This window comes from Panthera pardus, unplaced genomic scaffold (genome assembly GCF_024362965.1).
Source record: "Panthera pardus isolate Hobbes unplaced genomic scaffold, ASM2436296v1 HiC_scaffold_27, whole genome shotgun sequence".
In the NCBI taxonomy this organism is placed as follows: Eukaryota; Metazoa; Chordata; class Mammalia; order Carnivora; family Felidae; genus Panthera; species Panthera pardus.
The window spans coordinates 60,153,899-60,179,413 of record NW_026526843.1 but is presented as its reverse complement, the minus strand read 5'-3'; the positions used below and the strand labels follow the sequence as shown (position 1 = coordinate 60,179,413).

The following is a 25,515-nucleotide window of genomic DNA, read 5'->3' as shown; positions in this document are numbered from 1 at the left end:
TATATATCTAGTTGATCTTTAAACAATACAGGTTTGAACCCCTGCAGGTCAACTTATATGCAGACTTTTTTCAATAAATATGCATATATATACTGTAAATATATTTTCTCTCTCTTTATGATTTTCTTAATTACATTTTATTTTCTCTTGCTTACTTTATTGTAAGAATACTATATATAATACATAAAACATACAAAATACATATTAGTCAAAAGTTTATTTTATCAATAAGGCTTCTGTTTAACAGCAGGCTATTAGTAGTTAAGTTTTTGGGGAGTCAAAAGTTACATACAGATTTTCAACTGTGGGGGGTCAGTACCCATAAGTCCCCACATTGTTCAAGGGTTAACTGTATACACACACAAACATACTACAGTACATATATGTTTGCTACACACACACATGCATGCACACACATGGAAGTTTATAAATATGTATATATATAGCTATTACGTGTAAAAAAAAGAAACATTAAACCCTGGTCTTTAAAACTCTAAAGCCCATAGTACTATAGTATTTTCTCTCCCATCAAGCCTTGTACTCTGCAGAATAAATGATTGGGATTAAAACACACACACACACACACACATACACACACACACACAAGCGCACACACACACACACACACACACACACCCAGAGACAGCTACTCACTTAATGGAAAAAGATTCTCCAGTCATTTTGCCTGAAATGGGGTCCAGAAATGCAAGCTTCAAGCAACACAGTGTAGGTGGTCCAACCTCATATTTGATTCCTACAATCTTAACAAACTCTTGTTCCTATTCGTGAGAATACCAATAAATTATTACTTTCAATATAAATGCCTGACAGTTGCATATTATTTCATTATTTTTTGAACAATTAAAAAACTATCTGAATACCCACCAAATACTAAGCATTCCACTATGTGTTAAAGGCAGTAAGACATAGTCCTTGACAATATCAAGTCATAGTATACTTCAGGGCTCTAAACCAAGGATAAGCAACCAAATCCCCTTGAGAACATTTTTAAAATTCATATTCTTAAAACCTACTCCTATAGAATTGAATTCAATAGGTCTGGGGTACAAGTTTAGTCATACATATTTTGAAAGAATTCCCCAAGGGATTTTGATGTTTTTGCCTGGTTAAGACATGTATTATGTAAGTATGCGGGTAGACATGTATGTGTATATTTGTGTATGTGTATACACATGTATACATGTATGTGTATATCTTGTTCTTCAAGTTGGAAAAACAAAAGAAGAAAACATGCATAAACTTAACTAGAAATGATGATGTATGTATCTATGTATTTATGAAGGAATGAATATGTATTTACAGTCAGAAAAACCTCCAAAATATTAAACATACCTATTTTACTCAATACCATGTAGCTATATAGGTACTGTATCAAAAAGGATAATCCATAAAGTACCACAAAGTTCTGAGTTTCTTGGGATTTATGATATTTATGATATTTACTTAAAGCCACTGGAACCTCAAGGGTATCTGTAATCCACACACAAAGTCAGTTTATAGAGCCTCAGAATATACAAAGCTGCTCAGGAAAATAACCACACCAGGGAACTACTGCTTTGCTCCAAATATAGAATGGTATACACTAGGCGACTTGAAGCTTGAAGAAAATTAGGTCAAGTAATCAAGACAAGAAATAGCATACAAATTTCAGGAAACATAAAATGGGACCCATAACACATGTACAAGAGTATGGTACATCTCCTTATATTAGACACACAATCAATAATGAAATATGTACAAAACTGAGAAAAAGCTATATATAGGCAAGTAACTTAATTCCAAAGCTACTTCATTTAGTTTATGAAGTATCAAAACTACTTCATAGTTTATGAATTTGGCCAACTTACCCTGAGATCCATTTTATTCCATGGCTGTTTTTGTAAATTAAGGCTGTATATTTTTGACTTCCTTACAGCCCGCACATAAGCTTCATGTCCTTGCCTGAAATAGATAAGCTAAAACAAAAAACATAAGGTATTAACAAGCAGTATCTTATTTAATTAACAACTCTATGTATCCCAGTATATACTGTTACAAATGTCTTCTTCTCTTTACAACGAAATTATAATTTTGAAAAAAAATGTATAACTATTTGTCACTATCAAATAATGTTCATTCAGTATTCATGTCTATGTTGCCTGTACTAAGTGCTGCATAAAAACACTGCATATAAGTATTGCATATAAACACTGTATACACAATCCTTTTCCTTCTAGCTGCTTCATAAATTTCTGAAGAAAGAGGAACCAATGACAAATGTACACAGAACTGATCATATTTTAAAGTACTATTTTTAAAACTATAAGAGTAAAAATATCAATAATAACCACGTTATTCAGATATAATTTATTACATATATATTACTGTATACAACAAATATTGATTGAACATATGTGTGCAAGGCACTGGGTGCAGTGGTAACATACCAAAATAAAATCCTTTCCCTCGAGGATATGGGCAGACAGGTAAACATATGAGTATAATATAAGGCTGAATATACTAAATGTCGTAAGAGAGAAATAACTTAGGTGAAAGCTCAGGAGGAAAGAGCAGCAGGTAAATGGAAAGTAGGAATAACATCCAGGAGAAGTTGGCATTTAAGTTAAACTTGTAAACATGAGTATTTTCAAAGGCAATGATCTGTGGCTATGGCCATTCCAGGCAAAATACTGAAGGCTTAACATTTAAAGTAAAAAGTAATGGTGCCATTAAGAGATTGGTTTTATAAAAAGTATCAATTTTATGAATTCTTTAAAAACATTTAATTTATGTATTTCACTGTCTGATTCACTTATATATCTCCTCCATTAGAAGAAGTATGAGTTTTACGAGTTCTTTAAAAACATTCTTTCATTTATGTATTTCACTGACTGACTCACTTATATACCTCCTTCATTACCTGCACAATTATCATTACCTAATACACACTACTCCTGAGGCATATAAGCATATTCTAAATTTAACAAAGTAGAGGGAAAGTGATTCCACCAAGGTAAATATGGTCTTATATAAGAAAGGTGTCTCATCAGACATATAATATACAGATTCTTGCTCTCTTTTGTAAAGACTTCTAAGATTAATTAAAGATAACTCTCCTTAGAGGAAGACGGCAGCAGAGCAGGAAGTTCCCAGGCTCCTTTCATTCCAAGAAACACAACTAGATAAATTTCAAATCATCCTAAATACCACAGGAATGGACCTGAAGACTGGCAGAACAAACTCCAAAACTGAAGGGAGAGAAGAGGCCTCACTGAAGAAGGTAAGAAGTGGAGACATGGTTTAGGGGAGAAACAGATTGTGGGTAATGCAAAGGGGAGGGAGCCATGGTCATGAAGTGGGAGAGAGGAGCTCATAGGGGCACACACAAGGAGAACATTTCCCCAAAGCCATTGGCTTGGAAAAAGACAGGGGATGAATTTTGTGAGGTCTTGCAATAAGCCGGGCTTTGTTAAAGTCTAGAGTTTTAAAGAACAGTGTGTTTGGCTGGTATAGAGCCAGGAGGGCACTGCCCTACTGCTAGGGAGAAGGCAGGCAAACAACTCGGGTACAGACAGTAGGGATACAGTTATCTGAAGCATGCATGGGGCATACACTAGGGAGATTTTTTGCTCTTCTTAGAATATGTCCCTGAGAGGAAGCATTCACAGAGACATCTCTCTGGAAACAAAGGAGGTGGATGGTGCCATTTCCCTCCCCTGCCTCTAACTATAAACACACAGCCACCACAGGAAGCAGCAAAACACTAACATTGGCTGCCTAGCTTCCCCACACCCCTGTGCTCTGGTGGAACTGCCCTTCTCAGTCAGGCTTGCCTTAGTCCCAGTGGAACAGGCCCCTCTCCCAGAAGACCAGAAGAAACCCCTGCCCACACCAAGTCTTCCTACCAGAGAGTACTACAGGGCCTCAGTTCTGATGGAGGTGGTGACAGGTCTCACTACACAAGATCAGAGCCCACTTAGTTAAAACTCATCACGTTCAGGCCAGGGGACCAAAGTCAGCCCACAGCAGGCAAGGAGAACCTCTGCAGATGAACAGCCTGAAGAATAGAGCAGCCAAAACACAACAGCAGAGTGCAAGCAGCACACATCTGAGACACTCCCTGAAGTGCCAGGCCCTGAGCCCTACATAATCTCTTCTTAATAAGGCCATTACTTTCAGGAGATGGATGCATAACTTTTTTTTTTTTTATAAAAAAGAAGAGAAGAAGGCAAAGACTTAGACAAAATAACAAGATGGAGGAATTCATCCCAAATGAAAGAACAAGATAAGGTCACAGGCCAGAGATCCAAGTGAAACAGATATAAATAACATGCCTGATGGAAAATTTAAACCAATAATCATAAGGATACTGATACTGAAAAAAGAAGACATCAGGGGCACCTGGGTGGCTCAGTCAGTTGAGTGTCGGACTTCGGTTCAGGTCATGCTCTCACGGTTCATGGGTTCGTGAATTCAAGTCACCCATCAGGCTCTGTGCTGATAGCTCAGAGCCTGGAGCCTACTTAGGTTTCTGTGTCTCCCTCTCTCTCTGCCCCTACCCCACTCTCACTCTGTCTCCCTCTCTCTCTCCTAAAAATGAATATTTTTTTAAAAAAAGAAGACATCAGTGACACCCTTAAGACAGAGATAAAAGAGTTAAAAAACAATCAGATATGAAGAGTGAAATAGAAGAGATTAGAAACATGATTGAGGCAATGAACTGCAGGCTGGAAGAAGCAAAGGAATGAATTAGTGATCTAGAACACAAAGTAATGTAAAGTAATGAAGCTAAACAAATGAGAGAAAGAATTATGCAACAGAATAGATTTAGAGAATTCAGTGACTTAATCAAATGTAATAGCATACACATTACAGGAGTCAAAGAGGAAGAAGAGAGAAAAGGGCATAGAAAATTTATTTGAAGAAACAATAGTTGAGACCCTCCCTAATATGGGGAAGAAAACAGACATCTGGATCCAGGAGGCACAGAGAACTTGCATCAAAATAAACAAAAGCAGGCCAAACAAAGACATACTATAATTAAATGTGTAAAATACAGTGATAAAGTCAAGTCTGAAAGTCAGCAAGAGAAAAGAAGTCCTTAACTACAAGAGAAAAGACATAGGCAGCTGCAGATTTCCTAAAAGGAACTTGGCCAGCCAGAGAGGAGTGCATGATATATGCAAAGTTCTGAATGGGAAAAATCTGCAGTCAAGAATGCCCTATCCAGCAAAGATATCATTCAGAATAGGAGAGATAAAGAGTTTCCCAAACAAAAACTGAAGGGAGTGCGTGACCACTAAACCAGCCCTTCCAAGAAATATTAAAGGGGACTCTGAGGGGAAAGCAGAGACAAAAAAATGACAAAGACTAGAAAGGATTAGAGAAAATCTCAAACAATGATAAATCAAGTAATAAAATGGTACTAAATTCAAATCTGAATTACTCTGAAGGTAAATGGACAAAATACTCTAATCAAAAGACCTAGGATATAAGAATAGATAAAGTAGATAAAAACACAAGACCCATCTATACACTGTCTATAAGAAACTCATTTCAGACCTAAAGACACCTACAGATTGAAATCAAGGGGATGGAGAAGGATTTATCATTCAAATGCATGTCAAAAGAAAGCTACAGTAGCAATAATTATATCAGACAAACCAGACTTTAAAACAAAGACTGTAACAAGAGATAAAAAGGGCAAGATAGCATAATAAAGGGGACAATCACAAAGATATAACAATTGTAAATATGTATGCACCCAACAATGGAACAATCAAATATATGAAACAGTTAATAACAAACATAAAGGAACTAACTGGTGGTTATACAATAGTAGGAGATTTTACATTTTTTTAAGTTTATTTATTTAAAAAAAATTTTTTTAACGTTTATTATTTGAGAGAAAGAGAGAGAGAGACAGAGAGCAAGCAGGGGAGGGGAAGAGAGAGAGCGAGACACAGTATCTGAAGCAGGCTCCAGGCTCTGAGCTGCCAGCAAACAGCCCAGCACAGGGCTCAAACCCACAGACCACGAGATCATGACCTGAGCTGAAGTCAACTGCTTAACCAACTGAGCCACCCATACACCCCTATTTATTTATTTTGAGAGAGAGATCATACATGCATACAAGCAGGATAGGGGCAGAGACAGAGGGAGAGAGAGAGAACACCAAGCGGGCTCTGCACTATATACACAGACACATATATACACATACAATGGAATATTACTCAGCCATCAAAAAGAATGAAATCTTGCCATTCTCAAGGACATGGGTTTAGCTAGAAAGTATCATGTTAAATGAAATAAGTCAGTCAGAGAAAGACAGATACCATATGAATTCACATATATGTGGAATTTAAGAAACAAAACAAATGAACAAAGGAAAAAAAGAGAGAGCAAGGGAAATGGAGAAACAGACTTAACTATAGAGAATAAACTCATGGTTACCAGAGGAAAAGTAGGTAAGGGTTATGGGTTAAATAGGTGCTAGAGATTAAGGAGTGCACTTGTGATAAGCGCTGGGTGTTGTATGGAAGTGTGGCATCGGTATACTGCATACCTGAAAGTAATAAAATTCTATGTTAAGTAATTGGAATTTGAATAAAAACTTAAAAAAATTCCTCCCCTAAAGCTTCCATAAAAACAGGCAATAAATACAAGAAATCATGATTTTGTATATGCCCCTGAAAAATCTCTTTAGGTTTTTTTAATACAGCATTCATCACAGCATGTTCTACTAAAATAACCAAACAAACAAGCATTGCTCAAAAGTCCAATACTTACTGGAAGACACACTACAAAAGGAAACATTTTAATAATATGAATTATTATTCAATATATCAGAGAATGTACAAGCCAATTAGAGTTAAAATATTATAATTTAACATAATTTTCATAAAAAAATAAAAAATTTTCTCACCAGATAGAATTTAAATCAATTTTTGACTGAGTAATCATAAATAGAGTTATATTATTCAATCACAGGCTTAGTAGGAAGGACTGTCTCATGAAATGACGTTCCTCTAATCATTGAAAAAGGTAGTTATCCTCTAGCATATTCTCTATCAGGTTGGGCATGGGCTTTTTTTTAAAAAAAAGAATATCAGGACTTGAATTAGGACTCCAAATACCACTCAATTCTGCTAAGTAGAAAGTAAGTTAAAAATAGACAATTATTTTCATGACTTCACCAGCCAAACAATGTATTTCAATATACTGGAGACACTGTGCCAAGTATTAGAAGTGAAACTGCTTAAAGCATAAAGTTGAACAAAAATCAAAATGGCTACACAAACGTTTTAGTGAAGCTGGATTTTATTTATTTTTTTTATTAATTTTTTTTAACATTTATTTATTTTTGAGAGACAGAGAGAGACAGAGTATGAAGGGGAGGGGCAGAGAGAGAGGGAGACACAGAATTCGAAGCAGGCTACAGGCTCTGAGCTGTCAGCACAGAGCCCGACGCGGGGCCTCAACTCACAAACCGCGAGATCATGACCTGAGCCGAAGCCGGGCGCTCGACCAACTGAGCCACCCAGGCGCCCCAAAGATGGATTTTATTTTATTTTTTTAATGTTTATTCATTTTTGAGAGAGCATGAGCGGGGAAGGGGCAGAGAGAGGGAGACACAGAATCTGAAGCAAGGTCCAGGCTCCAAGCTGTCAGCACACAGCCTGACAGGGGGCTTGAACTCAGGAACAGCGAGGTTATGACCTGAGCTGAAGTTGGACGCTCAACCAACTAAGCCACCCAGGCGCCCCAATGAAGCTGGATTTTAAAGTAACCTTTTACGTCTCTTCTGCAAACCTCCCCTCCTCCCTTTAGCCTTTTGTTTCAGCAACCTGGTACCATCTTAAAGACATGACAAAGGAGGCTGGTAGCAAGTACGCAATTCCTGTCAAAATCAGTTGGATTCTGTATTTCCCTAAAACACTCTCTAGCCCCTCCCTCCAGTGGGCTTGCAGTTGTTGAAGGCCATAGCCTGCTGCAGCCTCCTTTGCCTGGGAAAGCAATAAAGCTATTGTGCCTCTTTATCCCAAACTCTGTCTTCACATTATGTTTTGGCTCTGAAGCATAGAGGTAGATTTTTGACAACACAAAAAATATAAAAATTAATAAGATTCAATCACTGTCCACAAGAAATATATAATGGAGCAGAGCTGCTAAGACAGTGTACATATAGCTATAATAGAGAATATAAATGCCCTAAGACTGATTCAAGTGAGTATTCTTGAGGTTCCAAAAGAAAAAGATTATAACTGGTAACAATTACCTCATCTCCCATCTGTGGGACAAATGGGGAACGTCGTGGTATGGTATCCAAAATCCACTGAGGGGCAAACCATTCTTCATTGGGTTCACCTGCCATAGAAAGCAGTCCTCCTTTCTAAAATATAGTTCACAAATATATAAACCATAAATATATATGAACAGTAGTATGAAAAGTAACAATATTTTAAAAAATCAGATTATAATAAAACATAAAAGTACAAATTTTAAGCATTTTTATTTATCAAGTAATTATGTACATCTGTACCAATAAAATAATCAAGTGAATTCTTTAATATATTGCTCAATTTTGGCTGACAGATAATAATATGACATTATATACTATCTAAAAAACCACAAATTTTCACGTTCCTAGAATACCATGTGAATTCAAGTACAAGTAACAAAATAATTTTTTGCCAATAAAATGGTGACAGTCAAGAAGACAATTCTGTCTACTAAAGCAAGAGGATACAGAATATGTACATAATAAATTTTTTAAGTACTATTCAAAAAACTATGTGGATTAAGTCTTTATAAAGTCCAAATGAAATCATAGTGAAGAGAAACCATCACTGGGATGAAATAAAAACAAAGAAATGGAAGAAGTCCTACATGATTTATTCTACCCTTTCATTTTACAAGTCAAAAATGGAAAGAAATTTATGACTGGAAACATGACAAGAATAACACTTTTATTCTCTAGTGGCTTATCATTTAAAACTACTATATTTAAAAAAGTGATTATCAATATGTTTACATAACAACGAAGATATTCTAGTCTCTACTTTTGGTAACAAAAAATTTAAAAGTTTTTCTTTTAAAGTCATTTTAAACAATTTAGTTTCTCAGATGGAATGTTATTTTTAGAGAAAACTCAAGTGTTATTGATGTGGAGAAAGGCAGCAAAATTTCAAAGAAATTAAACTTCCTTACAATTTATAGCCCATTAACAAGTGCCTGAGATAGGAAGAGTGACCTTCCTCAAGGAACTTACCTGCCTCAATGTTAAAACTTTGTTAGAGGCAAAAGGCAACCTTAGCCTCACATTAGCCTGACCTCCAAGATCCTGTAAAAATCCCATTGGAAACTTCCTTTATCTATACCCTCTCAAGATAGATGTTAGCAATCATCCTCTAAGCATAGGGACTAAGTTTTTACTAGACAGTAGTAAATTACCTTTTCCTAATAACAGGTAGCCCTCAAGGTCCTGGAAACCTTCCTTCCAAATTCCTTAAAACTTAGGCTATCCCTAACTCCCTCCCAACTTGAAAGTATACAATCAGCCACTCCTCCCAACCCCAGTGCAGTTCTTTCTGCCCAGGAGTCCTGTCCCAGTGCTTAATAAAATCACCTTTTTGTACCAAAGATGTCTCAAGAATTCTTTCTTGACCATTTGTTCCTGAACCCCAACATTTCAAATATTACTATTAAATATTCAAATGTCAGAGGCAAAAACAAAAACAGAAACAACTTGTAAATTTACAAACCTTCTTTCTAGTTTGTTTAGGTTTCTTTTGCCTGTCTTCTAGTGACTTCAAATTCTCCTCCTCAGAGCTGCTGCATATTTTACGTGTTGCCTGTCTCGTTTGTCTTTTTGGAGGTTGCAAATTTATTCCAGCATCTGCTGTCCAATCAGAATATTCACTTGATGAATCACTGTAAATATTTCAAAATTATGAATATATAGGTTTAGAAAAAGGAATAGTTTGCCTTTTAATTGAAAGATGATCATTTTGTAATAAAATAGCATTATAAATGACATGGTTTTTGTTCTAACTGAACAGAAAAAATACCAATATAAATTTTTTATCATTAAGGGAGTTCAGTGAAATGATTCTTGGATAAAGTATAATGGTTAGTTTCCCATAACAGAATTTCAAATTCAAAATTCCTAAAATAAATAGATACATAAAATAGAATTCAAAATTCCTGTCCAAGTCACAAAATCTTTAAATAAAGATGCCTCTTATCCATGGAAATGGTTACATGTAGCTGTTTTAAAACTCAAATAAATAAACACAGTCTGCTAAGATGCAGAATCTTGGATTTACAAAGCATCTTATTTTACAAATGAGGAAACTAAAGCCCACAGTGACACACCCAAAAAGATACTGGCAGGACCAGGATGAAGCAAGTCTCTGGACTCCCAACCCAGTACTCTTTCTGCTATAAAACACTATTTTAACCCTGGTTTTAAAATGGACAAATAATTTTGACCAAATCTAAACCATTAAAACTACCTGGAAGAGCTTTCACTTTGCCATTCAATAACAGGATCCTCTACAGAAGCATCACTTGTGCCAATGGTTTCATCTTCCTGCAACAAGGAGCCAGCAATTGAGATATATGGTTATTAAGTAGCATATTATTAATTAGCACACACTACCTGTTTTATAACACTTTCTATATTTCCTCCAACAAAACAACATTCCAGGTAAAATGTACATAATCATCTTTCTACATATATCTATAACTCACAACTAAGCCTACCAGGTATTTAAAGCTTCCTAACATCTACTATCTTATTGATATGGGACATCTTTTATTATTTCAAAGACTAAACAAACTCCTTTAGGCTCCCAAATAGAACCCTCTTAAATGTTAAGGCCATTGTTTAAAAAGTATCTATAGGGGCGCCTGGGTGGCTCAGTTGGTTAAGCGTCCGACTTTGGCTCAAGTCATGATCTCACGGTCCATGAGTTCGAGCCCCGCGTTGGGCTCTGTGCTGACAGCTCAGAGCCTGGAGCCTGCTTCAGATTCTGTGTCTCCCTCTCTCTCTGACCCTCCGCCGTTCATGCTCTGTCTCTCTCTGTCTCAAAAATAAATAAACATTAAAAAAAAATTAAAACGTATCTATGTGCCTCTGCCAAGTGACTATAATTACTCTCCATAAGAAAATTAACAATATTTTTATGATGTTAAATTTCAAACATACGGGGCGCCTGGGTGGCTCAGTCGGTTAAGCGTCCGACTTCAGCTCAGGTCACGATCTCACGGTCCGTGAGTTCGAGCCCCGCGTCGGGCTCTGGGCTGATGGCTCAGAGCCTGGAGCATGCTTCCGATTCTGTGTCTCCCTCTCTCTCTGCCCCTCCCCCGTTCATGCTCTGTCTCTCTCTGTCTCAAAAATAAATAAAAGTTAAAAAAAAATTTAAAAAAAAATTTCAAACATACCAAAGTAGAGGGAATAAATTACCTTTGTGTATACAATTTCCAGTTTAGACAATAACTCACTGCCTATCTTGTTTTATTTGTACCATCACCAACTGCCTCATACACGGGGGATTATTTTGAAGTAAATCCTTATAAAAATAGCATTTTAACTATAAACATTTAGTAAGATTATGATTCTTTTCAAAACACAACCATAACACCATTATGACATTCAAAGGGTAATGTCAATTCCTGAATATCTAACCATTCTTTTCAGTTGAATATTTTCATAGGTAGGAGAGAGAAGGAAGGACATCATTGATAAGAATTAAACAACGTGTCAGGGGGCGCCTCGGTGTCTCAGTCAGTTAAATGTCTGACTTTGGCTCAAGTCATGATCTCGTGGTTTGTGAGTTCGAGCCCTATGTCGGGCTCTGTGCTGACAGCTCAGAGCCTGAAGCCTGCTTCACATTCTGTGTCTTCCCCTCTCTCTGACCCTCCCATGCTCATGCTCTGTCTCTCAATAATAAATAAATGTTAAAAAAATTTTTAAAAAATTAAAGAACTCTCAGGGAGCCTGAGTAGCTCATCCAGTTAAGCGTCTGACTTCGGCTCAGGTCATGATGTCATGTTTCATGAGTTTCAGCTTGGGATTGTTGCTCTCTCCACTCTCTCTGCCCCTCCCCTGTTCACACTGTACTTTCTGTCTGTCTCTCTCTCTCTCTCTAAATAAACAAATAAATAAGGATTAAAGAACTGTCCATAGTGGAAGGAAAATGGGAGTGCCATATATTGTCAATGGATAATTAAACCCTAATTATCTATTTAAAAACTAAAGTTGTTAAGAGAACAAAAGGACTGGAGAAGAGAAGAAGAAAAGAATTGGTATAATCTATTCCATTACCATGAATAATTACATCTGAAAAACCATCACTTAGTAATCTCCATAGCTGATGAAGTCAACAATAATGAAAAATGTGCATATTCTGCTGATTACACAGTCAACCAGTTCTAGGACTGTAAACTAGTTATCATTGTTTATGTTCCACTTTTTATTTCTGGGCAGATTTCCTCTCACTCTCTTTTCTCACTGTCCCAAAGCCAAACTTTTGCCGGCATGTCTGATATTCTCAAACAAAATATCTTAGGTACAAATCAGAGAAGATATCTAAAGAAATTCAATTATACTGCTCAAATTTGCCTATTAAAGGCCTTACTAATAAATAATTTTCTTAAAAGAAAAACACTAAAATAAGTCTCTATTAAAATGACTTTTAAAAGTAAACCCAAGGTGATAATACTAACTGGGAAACAAACAATTACACTGAGTAAATAATAGTAGATATCTAACCTCTGAGGAGCTGTCTGAGTCTTCCTGTACACCTGAAGTTTGACATGATGCTTGTGAATTATGTTCTATATTGGACCGTGTTTGGTAAGTATGCTGACGCTTGCGCTGTGTCCTTCGTAAAGACCGCCCATAGCTAGGCTGATAATCATTCTGTAATACAAAAAAAAAAAAAAAAAAATAGATTTAAAAAAATGAAAGGCTCAGTGAACATACACAAATGAATATATATAAAGCAAATCAATTGGGCAGGGGTAGGGTGTGGGTGGAGGTAATAATCAGGAATAAATTCCCAAAAAGAAAACACAAAATATAGCTACATATATATATATATATACACACACACACACACACACACACACACACACATATACATACATATATATGTATATATATACATATATATGCACATATATATACATATATATATGCACATATATATACATATATATATACATATATATGTATATATATACGTATAGGTATATATACATGTAAGTATACATACACACACACACACACACACACACACACATATTTAAACCACCTTCCATTAATATTGATTACTTTCCTACTTTGAAAATTTTGTGATCAAATTAAAGACAGTCCTGAAAGTTTGGGCTGCAAGAATGTGCCCACTCAGAATTTACATATACCATTTTATTCACAATTTATTACAAGATGAAGCACGATACCTATATCATACCTATATATACATAATTCTTTTTTTAATCTATTTATTTTGAGAGAGAGAGAGAGAGAGAGAGAGAGAGATTGAGTGCATGCACACGAATGTGGGGGGGTGGGGTAGGCAGAAAGAGAGGGAGAGAGAGAGAATCCCAAGCAGGCTCTGTGCTGTCAGCCCAGAGCCCAACGCAGGGCTCCATCTCACAGACTGTGAGATCATGATCTGAGCCCAAGATCAAGAATCAGACTCTTAACTGACTGAGCCACCCAGGCACTCCTATATAATTCTTAATATAATATGTACTTTAGTTCTTTAAAAAATGACATTCAGCAAACTGATTAAAAATAAAGACTTAATTTTAACAACTACAGTGTAAAGTGAAAACTATTTTATTCTAACCTTTACAAGTCTAAAATAGTATTAATGACATACCATTATGTAACAGTTACAACCCTCGCATGTTATCAGGAGTAAATAGGGGCACCTGGGTAGCTCAGTCAGTTAAGCATCCAACACTTAGTTTCAGCTCAGGGCATGATCTCAATCATGCCCTGTGGGGTTTGAACCCCACATTGGGCTCTCTACTGACAGTGCAGAGCCCGCTTGGGATTCTGTCTCTCTCCCTCTCTCTGCCCCTCGAGCTCTCTCTCTCTCTCTCTCTCTCAAAGTAAATAAACTTAAAAAAACCTCATAAATAAATCAGTATCAACACCAGTTTCTTATCGTATATATAAATATTTCTCAGTTTTGATATAAATAAAATGTTTATAGACTCAACTACTTTGTTTATTAATCTCAGACAAATCTGATATTTGAGAAATCAGCTTAGCAGTTAAAAATAATATAAATCATGGATCTGAGCCATTGAAAATCTCTAAGAAAATAATCTTATCAGAGAACATCAAATAAGCTAAGAAAACCTCAACAGAAATTAAGACAGTAGGCATCAAAATGATCTAAGGATACTTGGAGATATTCATATGATACTTACCTAAAATTGTGTTTATCAATACTGAAAAAAAACATTTAAAATTCAGTATCCATTGCCTAGATATCTTTCATAATGTTAAAATCATCCTAGACTCTCCAAGTTACTGTACTTTTCAGGAGTTATGGTTAAATCTGGGAACAAGAACATACATTCTCACGCCACTAGTTTGTTCAATCTTAGAATAGTAGCAAGGGGCTTACTATGTACCTTATCAAGTATATGAATCTTACTCTCTGCTTAGCAGTTTCTACTGGGAATATGAATCTTTCCAGTGTATAGATAAGATTTTGCTCCTATATGATCAGGTAGGCCAAGAGTGGGCCTTTTCTGTAAAAGGCCAGAGTACAAATATTTTTGACTTTGAGGTCATATGATCTCTGCCGGACTCATTCAACTCTATAGTGTGAAAGCAGCCATAGGTAATATAATTAATAAGTGTGGCTGTGTTCCAATAAAGCTATTAACAGGAATGGGCAGTAGTCTGCCAACCTCTGACCTAGGGTATCTAAACATTTATTTTACAGTGATTAGTGATCAGCCAACAATTTTAAGCTTTTACTCTAACCATATGAAAATGGCATTTTAATACAAATGTCCTATATCTACAATGACAGCATGTCCTAAATTTGGGGGCACAGTCCTAACTTTGTGTAATTTCAACTTTATTAATAAGAACTATATATTTCAACTTCAGGTTAAAAAATAGGTTACCTATATGTAGTCAACTAGCAAAATAGCCCCCTAATACATAACTCTTACCTTTGAAAAATCCAGTATCTGCAAATATTTGAAAATAGTGTACCCCAAAGTACTGTAAAACTAAACTTACCCTTTGGGTAGTATAAGATGGCTTTTTCTTCTTTTCAACTGTATAAAGACTGATTTCTATGTCACCTTTTGCAGTTCGACATTCTTCCTGAACCCTAATAACAAAGGTCAAAGTGACAGAAAATCACCAAAAATCAAACCAAAGGTGTAAAAGACTAACAAAAAAAGAGACAGGCAAACCATAAATCAGACTCTTAACTATAGAGAACAAACAGGGTTGCTGGAGGGGAGGTGGGGGGGGTGATGAGTGATGGGTATTAAGGAGGGCACTTGTGATGAGCACTGGCTGTTATACGTAAGCAATGAATCACAAAGTTCTACTGAAACTAATATTACAGTATATGTTAGCTAACTGGAATTTAATTAAAAACTTAAAAAAAGAAATGCATTTGAAATATAACATTGTATTAGTTTAAGGTATATAACAAGATGTTTTGATATACTTCTATATTTCAAAATGGTTACCAAAATAAGTTTAATAACACCCATCAAAAAAATAAAGTGTTGCTGTAACAGAGAAAAAAAGTCAGATAACAAAAGTACCCTTTAAATATAAAATTTGCCACTTTAATCATTTTTAGGTATACAATTCAATGGTGTTAATGACATTTACAATGTTGTGTAACAATCATCACCCTATTTCCAAAACTTTTTCACCACTCAAAACTTTGTAACCATTAAGCAGTAACTCTATTTGTCCTTGTACCAGCCCTTGTTAACTTTTTTTTTTAAATTTTTTTAACGTTTATTTATTTTTGAGACAGAGAGAGAGCATGAACGGGGGAGGGTCAGAGAGGGAGGGAGACACAGAATCTGAAACAGGCTCCAGGCTCTGAGCAGTCAGCCCAGAGCCCAACGCGGGGCTCGAACTCCCGGACCGCGAGATCGTGACCTGAGCCGAAGTCGGACACTTAACCGACTGAGCCACCCAGGCGCCCCAGCCCTTGTTAACTTCTAATCAACTTTACATCTGTATGACTTTGTCTAACCTAGATATTTCATAAGGGCAATCATATGGTATTTGTCCTTTTGTGTCTGGTATTTCACTTAGCATATTTTCTTTTTTTTTTTTTTTTTTTTTTTTTTTTATTTTTTAATATATGAAATTTACTGTCAAATTGGTTTCCATACAACACCCAGTGCTCATCCCAAAAGGTGCCCTCCTCAATACCCATCACCCACCCTGCCCTCCCTCCCACCCCCCATCAACCCTCAGTTTGTTCTCAGTTTTTAACAATCTCTTATGCTTTGGCTCTCTCCCACTCTAACCTCTTTTTTTTTTTTTTTTTTTTTTCCTTCCCCTCCCCCATGGGTTTCTGTTATGTTTCTCAGGATCCACATAAGAGTGAAACCATATGGTATCTGTCTTTCTCTGTATGGCTTATTTCACTTAGCATCACACTCTCCAGTTCCATCCATGTTGCTACAAAAGGCCATATTTCATTTTTTCTCATTGCCACGTAGTATTCCATTGTGTATATAAACCACAATTTCTTTATCCATTCATCAGTTGATGGACATTTAGGCTCTTTCCATAATTTGGCTATTGTTGAGAGTGCCGCTATAAACATTGGGGTACAGGTGCCCCTATGCATCAGTACTCCTGTATCCCTTGGATAAATTCCTAGCAGTGCTATTGCTGGGTCATAGGGTAGGTCTATTTTTAATTTTCTGAGGAACCTCCACACTGCTTTCCAGAGCGGCTGCACCAATTTGCATTCCCACCAACAGTGCAAGAGGGTTCCTGTTTCTCCACATCCTCTCCAGCATCTATAGTCTCCTGATTTCTTCATTTTGGCCACTCTGACTGGCGTGAGGTGATATCTGAGTGTGGTTTTGATTTGTATTTCCCCGATAAGGAGCGACGTTGAACATCTTTTCATGTGCCTGTTGGCCATCCGGATGTCTTCTTTAGAGAAGTGTCTATTCATGTTTTCTGCCCATTTCTTCACTGGGTTATTTGTTTTTCGGGTGTGGAGTTTGATGAGCTCTTTATAGATTTTGGATACTAGCCCTTTGTCCGATGTGTCATTTGCAAATATCTTTTCCCATTCCGTTGGTTGCCTTTTAGTTTTGTTGGTTGTTTCCTTTGCTGTGCAGAAGCTTTTTATCTTCATAAGGTCCCAGTAATTCACTTAGCATATTTTCAATGTTTATCCATGTTGTAACAGGTATCAGAACTTCATTCCTTTTTATGACTGAGCAATATTCCACTGTGTATGTATATATATATATATCACATTCTGTTTCTCTATTCATCTGAGTACAGACACTTGAGTTATTTCTACTGTTCCCTATTATGAATAATGTAGCAATGAACATGGCATACAAGTATCTATTTTAGCTCCTGACTTTCAATTCCACTTTAATGTTTTGAGAAAAGAATTATTTCAAATTGTTCTATCACCAAGGGTTCATAAATTACCTATCTCTCCCTTTTTCTTATTACTGCTGTAGAAAGAAAAGGTGAAACTAATTATGTTTGCTACTTGTTGGCTTAGCTGGCAAAAGGCTTGGTAAAAGAGATAGCATGATTAAGAAATTTTGTATATTCTCTGTCTAATGTCCTTTTTTCTTTTCTAAATCTATTCCCAGTCTATGTGGATTACCTGGAGTTGATATTAAAACAAATGTTAGGATTTACAAATAAGGATAGGTATTCTAAATTTGAAATTCATCCTAATGAAATCCTTTCATGCAAGGAAGTCTACTTAAATGGCATTTCTAAATATACCCTAAGCAATGGGGTCTACAACATACTTATATGGCACTCCCAAACTATTCCAATATTAAATCAATGGCCGTTTCCTCAGAACTATTGTTGAATTTGGGGTCTATATATCACAGACATACTTAATCACATATGGTCTAATGTTCTTACTTAATAGTATTTGTATTCTTATCTTCTAAACGAGACGATGAACTCATCGAAAACAAACTATGTTTTTCATTTTTCAGTATTTCCCAAACCATTTAGCACAAGGCCAAACAAACTGAAGATGATCATTAAAGAGTTGTTATGGAATGAAGTAACTGGAACAATGTAGAAAAACTAATATAAAACTCAGTTTGATTAAAAACTACCTTAGCTATTAAAATTTATTAACTAAACTATAAAGCTCTCAATTTTCTTATGAATGTTACCTTATTGACTCACCTACTAACTCCAGTATTTAGTTCATTGACCACCACTCTTCTGCTCCATGCCATGAGATCTCGTTCAGTGGCCATCTGACTCCGAGGAGCATTGTTATGCATTTGTCGGACACCTTCAATTTGACCACTACGTCGAAGCCCAATATTTGGGGAAGAAGATACATCCATATTTGGACTTCTCAGAGCTAAAACAAAAATAAAGGTACCACTTTCTGAACAAAGGCACCAAATTTTTTGACATTGGTACTCTAAAATAGAAGAGTCTAAGATAGTACTTTTCAACAATGCTGCTATCTATTTGCTCCAAATTTTCTATACCACCTTTATGGTTTTTTTATAGTGTGATGAATAAAGCAAAGCACTCAATAAATGTTTAAAGTTTCTATCACTCTTAAATGTTTTCAAAGTACATTCACATCTGTTGTCTACCAAATGCTCAAGAAATACTAAAAGTATATTTAACATGATTTGGTAGATTCGCAAATGTTTATTAGTACTAGTTCAGAAAGCAACTTGTAACCTAAATCCTACATTTAGCCTATTAAAAGGTTTATGTATAAAGCTTCAATAGGCTTTCAAAAATAATAAGAGAAAAAGTATATTTTTTTAATTTATTTATTTTGAGCGGGGGTGGACAGAGAGAGAGGGGGAGAGAGAATCCCAAGCAGGCTCCTCTTCAGTGTCAACACAGAGCCCGATGTGGGGTTTGATGCCACAAACCATTAGATCATGACATGAGCTGAAATCAAGAAGTGGATGTTCAACCAACCGAACCACCCAAGGCCCCCCCCAAAGTATTTTTTAACTATCAAAATTTCATTTTCAAAACTGATATGCAGTTAAAGAAAGGAAAAATAAAATAATGAAACTTTTCAAGCCCCTAGATATATCCCTGTTTTTTTATTTTTGTTGTATTTGCAAATAAAATAAAAATGGAAATTGAATCATTCATTCAACTGTTAAAAGAATCACCAGGAAAGATAAAAAAAAATTGAAATAAACATTGGAAATAGAAGTCAGTGGGTCCACCTTGACTAATGGCATTTCAAATCTATCCACAGAAATCTATTGAGGGTAGAGCTGAACACTGATTTCATTAAGGAATCTCTATATCAAGGTTCTAAGAAAGTTTTATGTCTTAGAAAGAAAGGGCCTAGATATATAGGATTATCAGTCCACATCTTATCTTGTTCCAGGTCAAGGAAAGCTCATCTGAATTAGGTGCTCCTTAGGTAAACAAAGAATGGTTTTATTTTAATTTTATGGGATACTTAAGACTCAGGAAATGAGTAAAATATACTGTGAATTATTCAACTTTAAATCACTTTATTCATTTCTTGGACTCCAAAAGCCATACCTGAAAGAACCACAATTACATAAACGTAAAAAGAAATACATTTGCCAAAATCCCATAAAAAGACTGCATTTTAAAGTACAACTAATAGTTCTTGATAAAACTAAAATTGACACTGCTCACTTTGGCAGCACAGGACACTAACTCTGGAATGATACAGAGAAGATTAGCATGGCCCCTGAACAAGGATGACATGCAAATTCACGAAGAATTCCATCGTTAAAAAAAAAAAGTAAAACTGACAGAAGCTAAGATTTATATAAAATTCAGATTCATAAAGTGAAGGAAAAGGTACAATAAATTAGAATACTGCTAGTAATTTATATCAAACTGTTGTGAAATTCAATTCAGAAGTTTCACCTGGGGGCGCCTGGGTGCCTCAATCAGTTAAGTGTCCGACTCTTGATTTTGGCTCAGGTCATGATCTCAGAGTTGTGAGATCAGCCCCACATGGGGCTCTGCGGTGGGCATGGAGCCTGCTGGAGATTCTCTTTCCCTCATCCTTTGTCCCTCACCTACTTGAATGTGCGCACACACTGTCTCTCTCTCTCTCTCTCAAAAAAAAAAAAGTATCTGTATTCCCTAAGAATAGGGCTTATCTTCCAGTGTATTTCTGTAAATTCAAGAGAGGAAGGGGATAATGTTGCTTTCTTTTCAACAAAGGAGGGTAAATTTTTTGTTAGTAATTTTTAAATTCACAGTGGTTTTAATTTTGAAAACTGTAAGTTGGTTCCCCTTTTACAAAAAGGCTGTACACTTATTGCAGTACCTTACTTCCCTTAATGGAACAAAAGTAAAGGCTGAAAATATATTAATGAGTTAAGAGAATACAGTATATTAAAATATACTACCTGTATCTTGTAAGAGATGCTAAGACATTTAGCAACAAATGGCAATGATATTATGGCACTTTGATGTATTTAATATCACAACTGTAAGTTAATAAAAATGTTTTTATTTAAAAATCTCAAATGTTCCTTACACAGACTTAGTACAAGTAAAATAAAGTACCTTCATTATATAAATATATACATACTTACCACCATTAGCAGAATATGATCTATTAATTGGAATATGTGGAATATCTCCTTCATTAATTAGTCTCAGATCTTGTTCTCTCTGTAGCTCCCTGATTATTCCATCAAGAATGCTCTCATCTTGGTCATTGGTTTGTTGCCCAATTACTTGTTCTACCACTTCACCATCACCTTATTGAGACCAAAGATATGAAGCCAAAAGATTACTTACATTTTAGTATACCCTAAATACGGTGAAACAAACCTTAATCTATAAAATTTCCAGGCAAATAATTAAAAAACAATATTAAGATGAAAATAAAACATACCAAATAGTATTTGTAAGGAACTTTTAAATTGTTTGATACATCAGCTTGTATGTATGATTTAACAAATGCCCCCAAATTAGCCATTACTATGAGGGTCTTATCATCTTAAAGAATAATCATTAAATTATGATTTTCAAATGTACATTCTTGATTGAATATTCCAAGCAAAAAGTCCAGAGTAGAGATCTGAGTAAGGTTTAAATTAAGTTCAACCATAAATACATGAAATGTTTTGCATCTTTCATGAGAATTTCCTTTCTGAAATAAATCAAAATAATGGTCTTTCAAATATTGTTTTGAAAACACCTCAGTATATTGATAAGTACAGAAATTCTTTCTACTGACACACTGAAATCCATTGATTACATGTGAATAAAACTTTATTTACTACCATATTCTTTTTCTTAAATACATCTTATACATGTTTTTCATCTTGTCCTCTAGTATCCAATAAAAGGTATCCAAAAGAGTAGCTAAGTTATCAGGTCCTATAGGAAATGAAGTGTGATGAACTATAGATTTTTTTTTATTCAAATGTTTTGAGTGTTTTCTCCCATTTAATATTCATGCTTCTCACCCTTAACACATATGACATTATAAAAGTAAATATTAGCAAATGTGTAACATCATTTCATTACTCTACAAATCTTTATGAGAGTACATAAAAACATGTGCAACATTTCACTCTATTAAGGACAATTCAAGTCTTAAATCCCTAGTAAGGAAATAAAATTCCATTTATAAATCAATACCTACACCTCACACCTGGAAGAAAACCTACAAATAACAAACTAAGGCATTATGGTATGTGGGATGGGGTGTAGAGAGCAGAGTATGCAAGAGAAGTATATAAATGAGATATGTTATTGAAGGGAAGATGGCTGGAGTAGGAGGACACTAGGCTTGCCTCCTCCCATGAATAAAACTAGATAACAACCAATTCATCCTAAATACCCTAGAAATCAATCTGAAAACTAGCAGAACAAACTCCACGACTAACTAAAGGCAGAGTATAGGCCACATCAGAGAAGGTAGGAAGATGTGGTTTGGGAGAAAATCAGATATAGCAGCCATGGTGAGGAGGGAGCTCAGGTTGCAGAGAAGGGCAACCTGTTGTCCTGTCTGGGCCTCAGTTTCTCCACTAGGCCCTGTGGGGAGACACAGGGGGCAGTCTGAGAGTGCCAGAGAAATCCAGGCCCTCACAAGACCTACAATATTTTGGGACTGTCACCTGGCCCTATCCCAGGGGACCTACTTCCTTCCTGGCATCCCACTCCACAATCTCCCACACAACCTCCCCTGCAAAAAAAAAAAAAAAAAAAAAAAAGTCTTTCTTTAATTATAACTGTCTGAAACTTCTGTGGGTACAGAGACCACAAACTGGTTGGCAGAGAAAGGAGAAGAGAGGGAAAGGCAACCAGAAATCATTTGGGGCCAGTCTCCTCCCTGCCCAGGTTTCTTCCCCCAAGCCCCCTCAACAGCTCAGCCCAAAGCCTGTTGGGAAGTTTGCTGCCACGATGTGCCCTTGAAGGCACTCCTATACCACACACATCTGCATATGCCTTCACCTCCCTTCCCCACAGACCCTTAGCTGGCAGCACTCAGACAACAGAAAAAAAAGACAACAGAGAAAACACATATCCAGTCAGGGTGATGTGGAGAGACACCCTGCACAGGTGCCTCAGTATTCTACCTCCTCAGTGGTAGGGGGTTTATTCTGGGACCTCCCCTAGGCCTGGGCAGTCACCTGCAGCCACTGAAGCTCCATCTGTCACTGGACCTTGTGGGCAGTACTTGGGGTCATATATCTGCCAGCCAAAGCCAAAGATCAGGCCACTCTGGTTGGTGCCTTGTGTTCAGTCCATCTGCAAGAACATGGGTACCCCAACTTGGTATTGTACATGTGCCAACGGGTCCCAGGAGCTGTTATGCCCATCTGGCTGGCATACTTGTTTGTGCCTATCAGGAGGCTGATGGTTGAGTGGTCCACAGGTAGCAGGATATGGTTCTTGGGGTCATAGAGATGACTTCTTGTGCCATAAGCTATCATGCCTGACTGGCTGGCACATTTGTTGGTGTCCATCAAGGAGCCCAATGATGCACTGGCCTGCCTTCATGGTGGTGTCATTGAAACTGCACTCCTGCTTCTCTGAGTATTTAACACAAATGTCCATGCCACTCTGCAGCCCCTGGCCTTCCCAACCAGGATGAGAAGAGACACTTGCACCCATGTCATGTTCCCACTCTCAAACAGTTGTTTGTCTCAAACAGGTCCCATGGGGTTCATGCTGTAGTTGACCATGGCCTTGAGGAAGGTGGAGAGGTTTTCTAGTCGGTGCCAGTTCTGCATGGAGTGGCTAATCTTGGGGACTAAGCCTGGCTGCAGCTTATTCATTAATATACACACAATAATTTCCATCTTTCAGACCCTTCTGAAAGTTGGGCCCAACAGAGAAGCCTGTGAGTCCCTGGATCCAGCTGCAGAGCTCCACGCCCTTCTGAAGGTCATATTGGGACAGGAGCCAGTTCTTGACCCCAGTTGAAAGCCTGTACAAGGGCCTTTGTTGAAATGTGTGGAGCTCATGGCTGTGGCACAGCAGGACCAAGAATGGGTTGAATCTTATATGACCATCAACTTAATATAGACAGCTACAAGATGGTGGTGCAGTAGGAGGACCCTAGGCTCACCTTGTCCCTTGAACTCAACTAGATAACTATCAAATCATTTTGAATACCCAAGAAATAAACTTGAGGACTGAGAGAACAAACTCCAGAACTAGAGGGAGAGAAGAGGCACATCGAGGAAGACAGGAAGTGTGGAGACATGGTTTGGGGGAGAAACAGAACACGGGTGCTGTGGACATGAGGTAGTCCTGGTGACAGAGAATGGCAAGAGAGAGATGACCACACAGGAACACATAAGGAGAACACTTCCCCAAAGCCATTGGCTGGGAAAACAAGAGGGACTGATTTTTATTAGTTTTTGCAACCAGTGGGACTTGAAGACTGGAGTTTAAAAGGTTGGTGGGCTTGGATGGAATAGAGCACTGAGGGCACTACCCTACTTCGAAGAGATGGCAGGCAAACAACCCTGGGGCAGAGAGAGTGAAAAGGGCAACTGAAAAACACCAGGGAAACAGTGGGAGAGATTATTTACTCTTCTCAGAGTGTTTCCCTGAGAACAGCAAGCAGAGACCCCTCTCCTGGGACAAAAGAGATGGGTGGTGCCATTTCCCTCTCTCACCCCTCACATAAACACAGAGCTACCTTCAGTAAAAAGCACAGCACTAACACTGGCTGCCTGACCTGTTTACACCAGGTCCCATACCCCTTCACTATGCCAGTACTGCCCTTCTAGATAAAGTTGGCCACAGTTCCAGCAGGGCAGGCCCCTTCCCCAGAAGATTAGCAGAAATCCCCACACACACCATGACTCCCAACCATGGAGTTCTGCAGGGCTTCAGATCTAGTGTTAAGTTGCATCAGGTCTCATTTAACAAGAACAAGGCACACATAGTTAAAACTTGATACATTCTGGCCAAGGTCCAAACACTGTCCACTGCAGGCAAGGAGAACCTCTGAAGATTGATTGGCCTTAAGGATACAGCGGCCAAAACACAGCAGCTGAGTGTACCCAGCACACACCAGAGACACTCCTGGCCTGAAATGCCAGGCCCTGGACACTATTTGCTCTCAGGAGCAGGAAACATAACAGGCTTTTGTAGCACACAGAAGAAGACATAGACTTAGGCAAAATGCCAAGATGGAGAAATTCATCACAAATGAAACAAGATAAGGTCATGGCCAGAGATCTAAACAAAACAGATATAAGTAATATGCCTCATGGAGAATTTAAAGCAATAATCATGAGGATACTCGCTGGGCTTGTGAAAAGAATGGAAGACTTCAGGGAGGCCCTTACCACAGAGACAAAAAAGTTAAAAACTAATCAGTCAGAAATGAAAAATGTGGGGCATTCACTTTCAAATGTCCCCTCTCTATAAAGAGAGCTTTCCTACTATTCTTATTTTCTAATCCTATACTCTAATTTCCTGCTGCTCATTTTGAGTCCACCTCTTCATTCTTCGAAGTGGTGAAACAACAAATCCTGGGTATTGTGGTAAAAAGTCCTGCAACATTTCTTTGGGGGCTCATCCTGGGATATCAACATCTTCTATCCATAAGAGCAGCCGGCACCCCCTCTTTTCTTTCTATTCTAAAGAAAACTCGAAAACCAAATAATGGGCACCCATCAGCCAGTTAAGAGTGAATAGCATGGCTGCCATTTTTCAAGTCTCAGGTGAAAGGCTCCTTGGGTCTCCTCTTAGCTGATCCCCCAATGTAGTTGGGAACATCAGTGTGGTGGAGCCCCAATTTC

General features: G+C 37.2%; 1 protein-coding gene, 1 non-coding gene and 1 pseudogene across 6 annotated transcripts in view; 1 reads left to right on the top strand and 2 right to left on the bottom strand.

Moving 5' to 3' along the window:
* The window catches only part of BRWD3 (bromodomain and WD repeat domain containing 3), a 230,668-nt gene that overhangs the window by 74,710 nt on the left and 130,443 nt on the right, over positions 1-25,515 (bottom strand). For all 5 annotated transcript variants that reach the window (XM_053891463.1, XM_019429482.2, XM_019429484.2 and 2 more), the window contains exons 18-26: positions 20,833-21,000; positions 18,440-18,623; positions 15,284-15,377; positions 12,779-12,928; positions 10,518-10,594; positions 9,765-9,933; positions 8,279-8,392; positions 1,869-1,976; positions 655-779 (exon numbers count right to left, since the gene is read on the bottom strand). In XM_053891463.1, the coding sequence (XP_053747438.1) occupies positions 655-779; positions 1,869-1,976; positions 8,279-8,392; positions 9,765-9,933; positions 10,518-10,594; positions 12,779-12,928; positions 15,284-15,377; positions 18,440-18,623; positions 20,833-21,000 (1,189 nt within the window). The remainder of the gene's footprint in view (positions 1-654; positions 780-1,868; positions 1,977-8,278; positions 8,393-9,764; positions 9,934-10,517; positions 10,595-12,778; positions 12,929-15,283; positions 15,378-18,439; positions 18,624-20,832; positions 21,001-25,515) is intronic.
* On the top strand, positions 19,908-20,015 carry LOC128773964 (U6 spliceosomal RNA). The gene has a single exon (XR_008418455.1). It is a non-coding gene; the product is annotated as a U6 spliceosomal RNA (small nuclear RNA).
* On the bottom strand, positions 22,835-23,721 carry LOC109255068 (calponin-2-like; annotated as a pseudogene).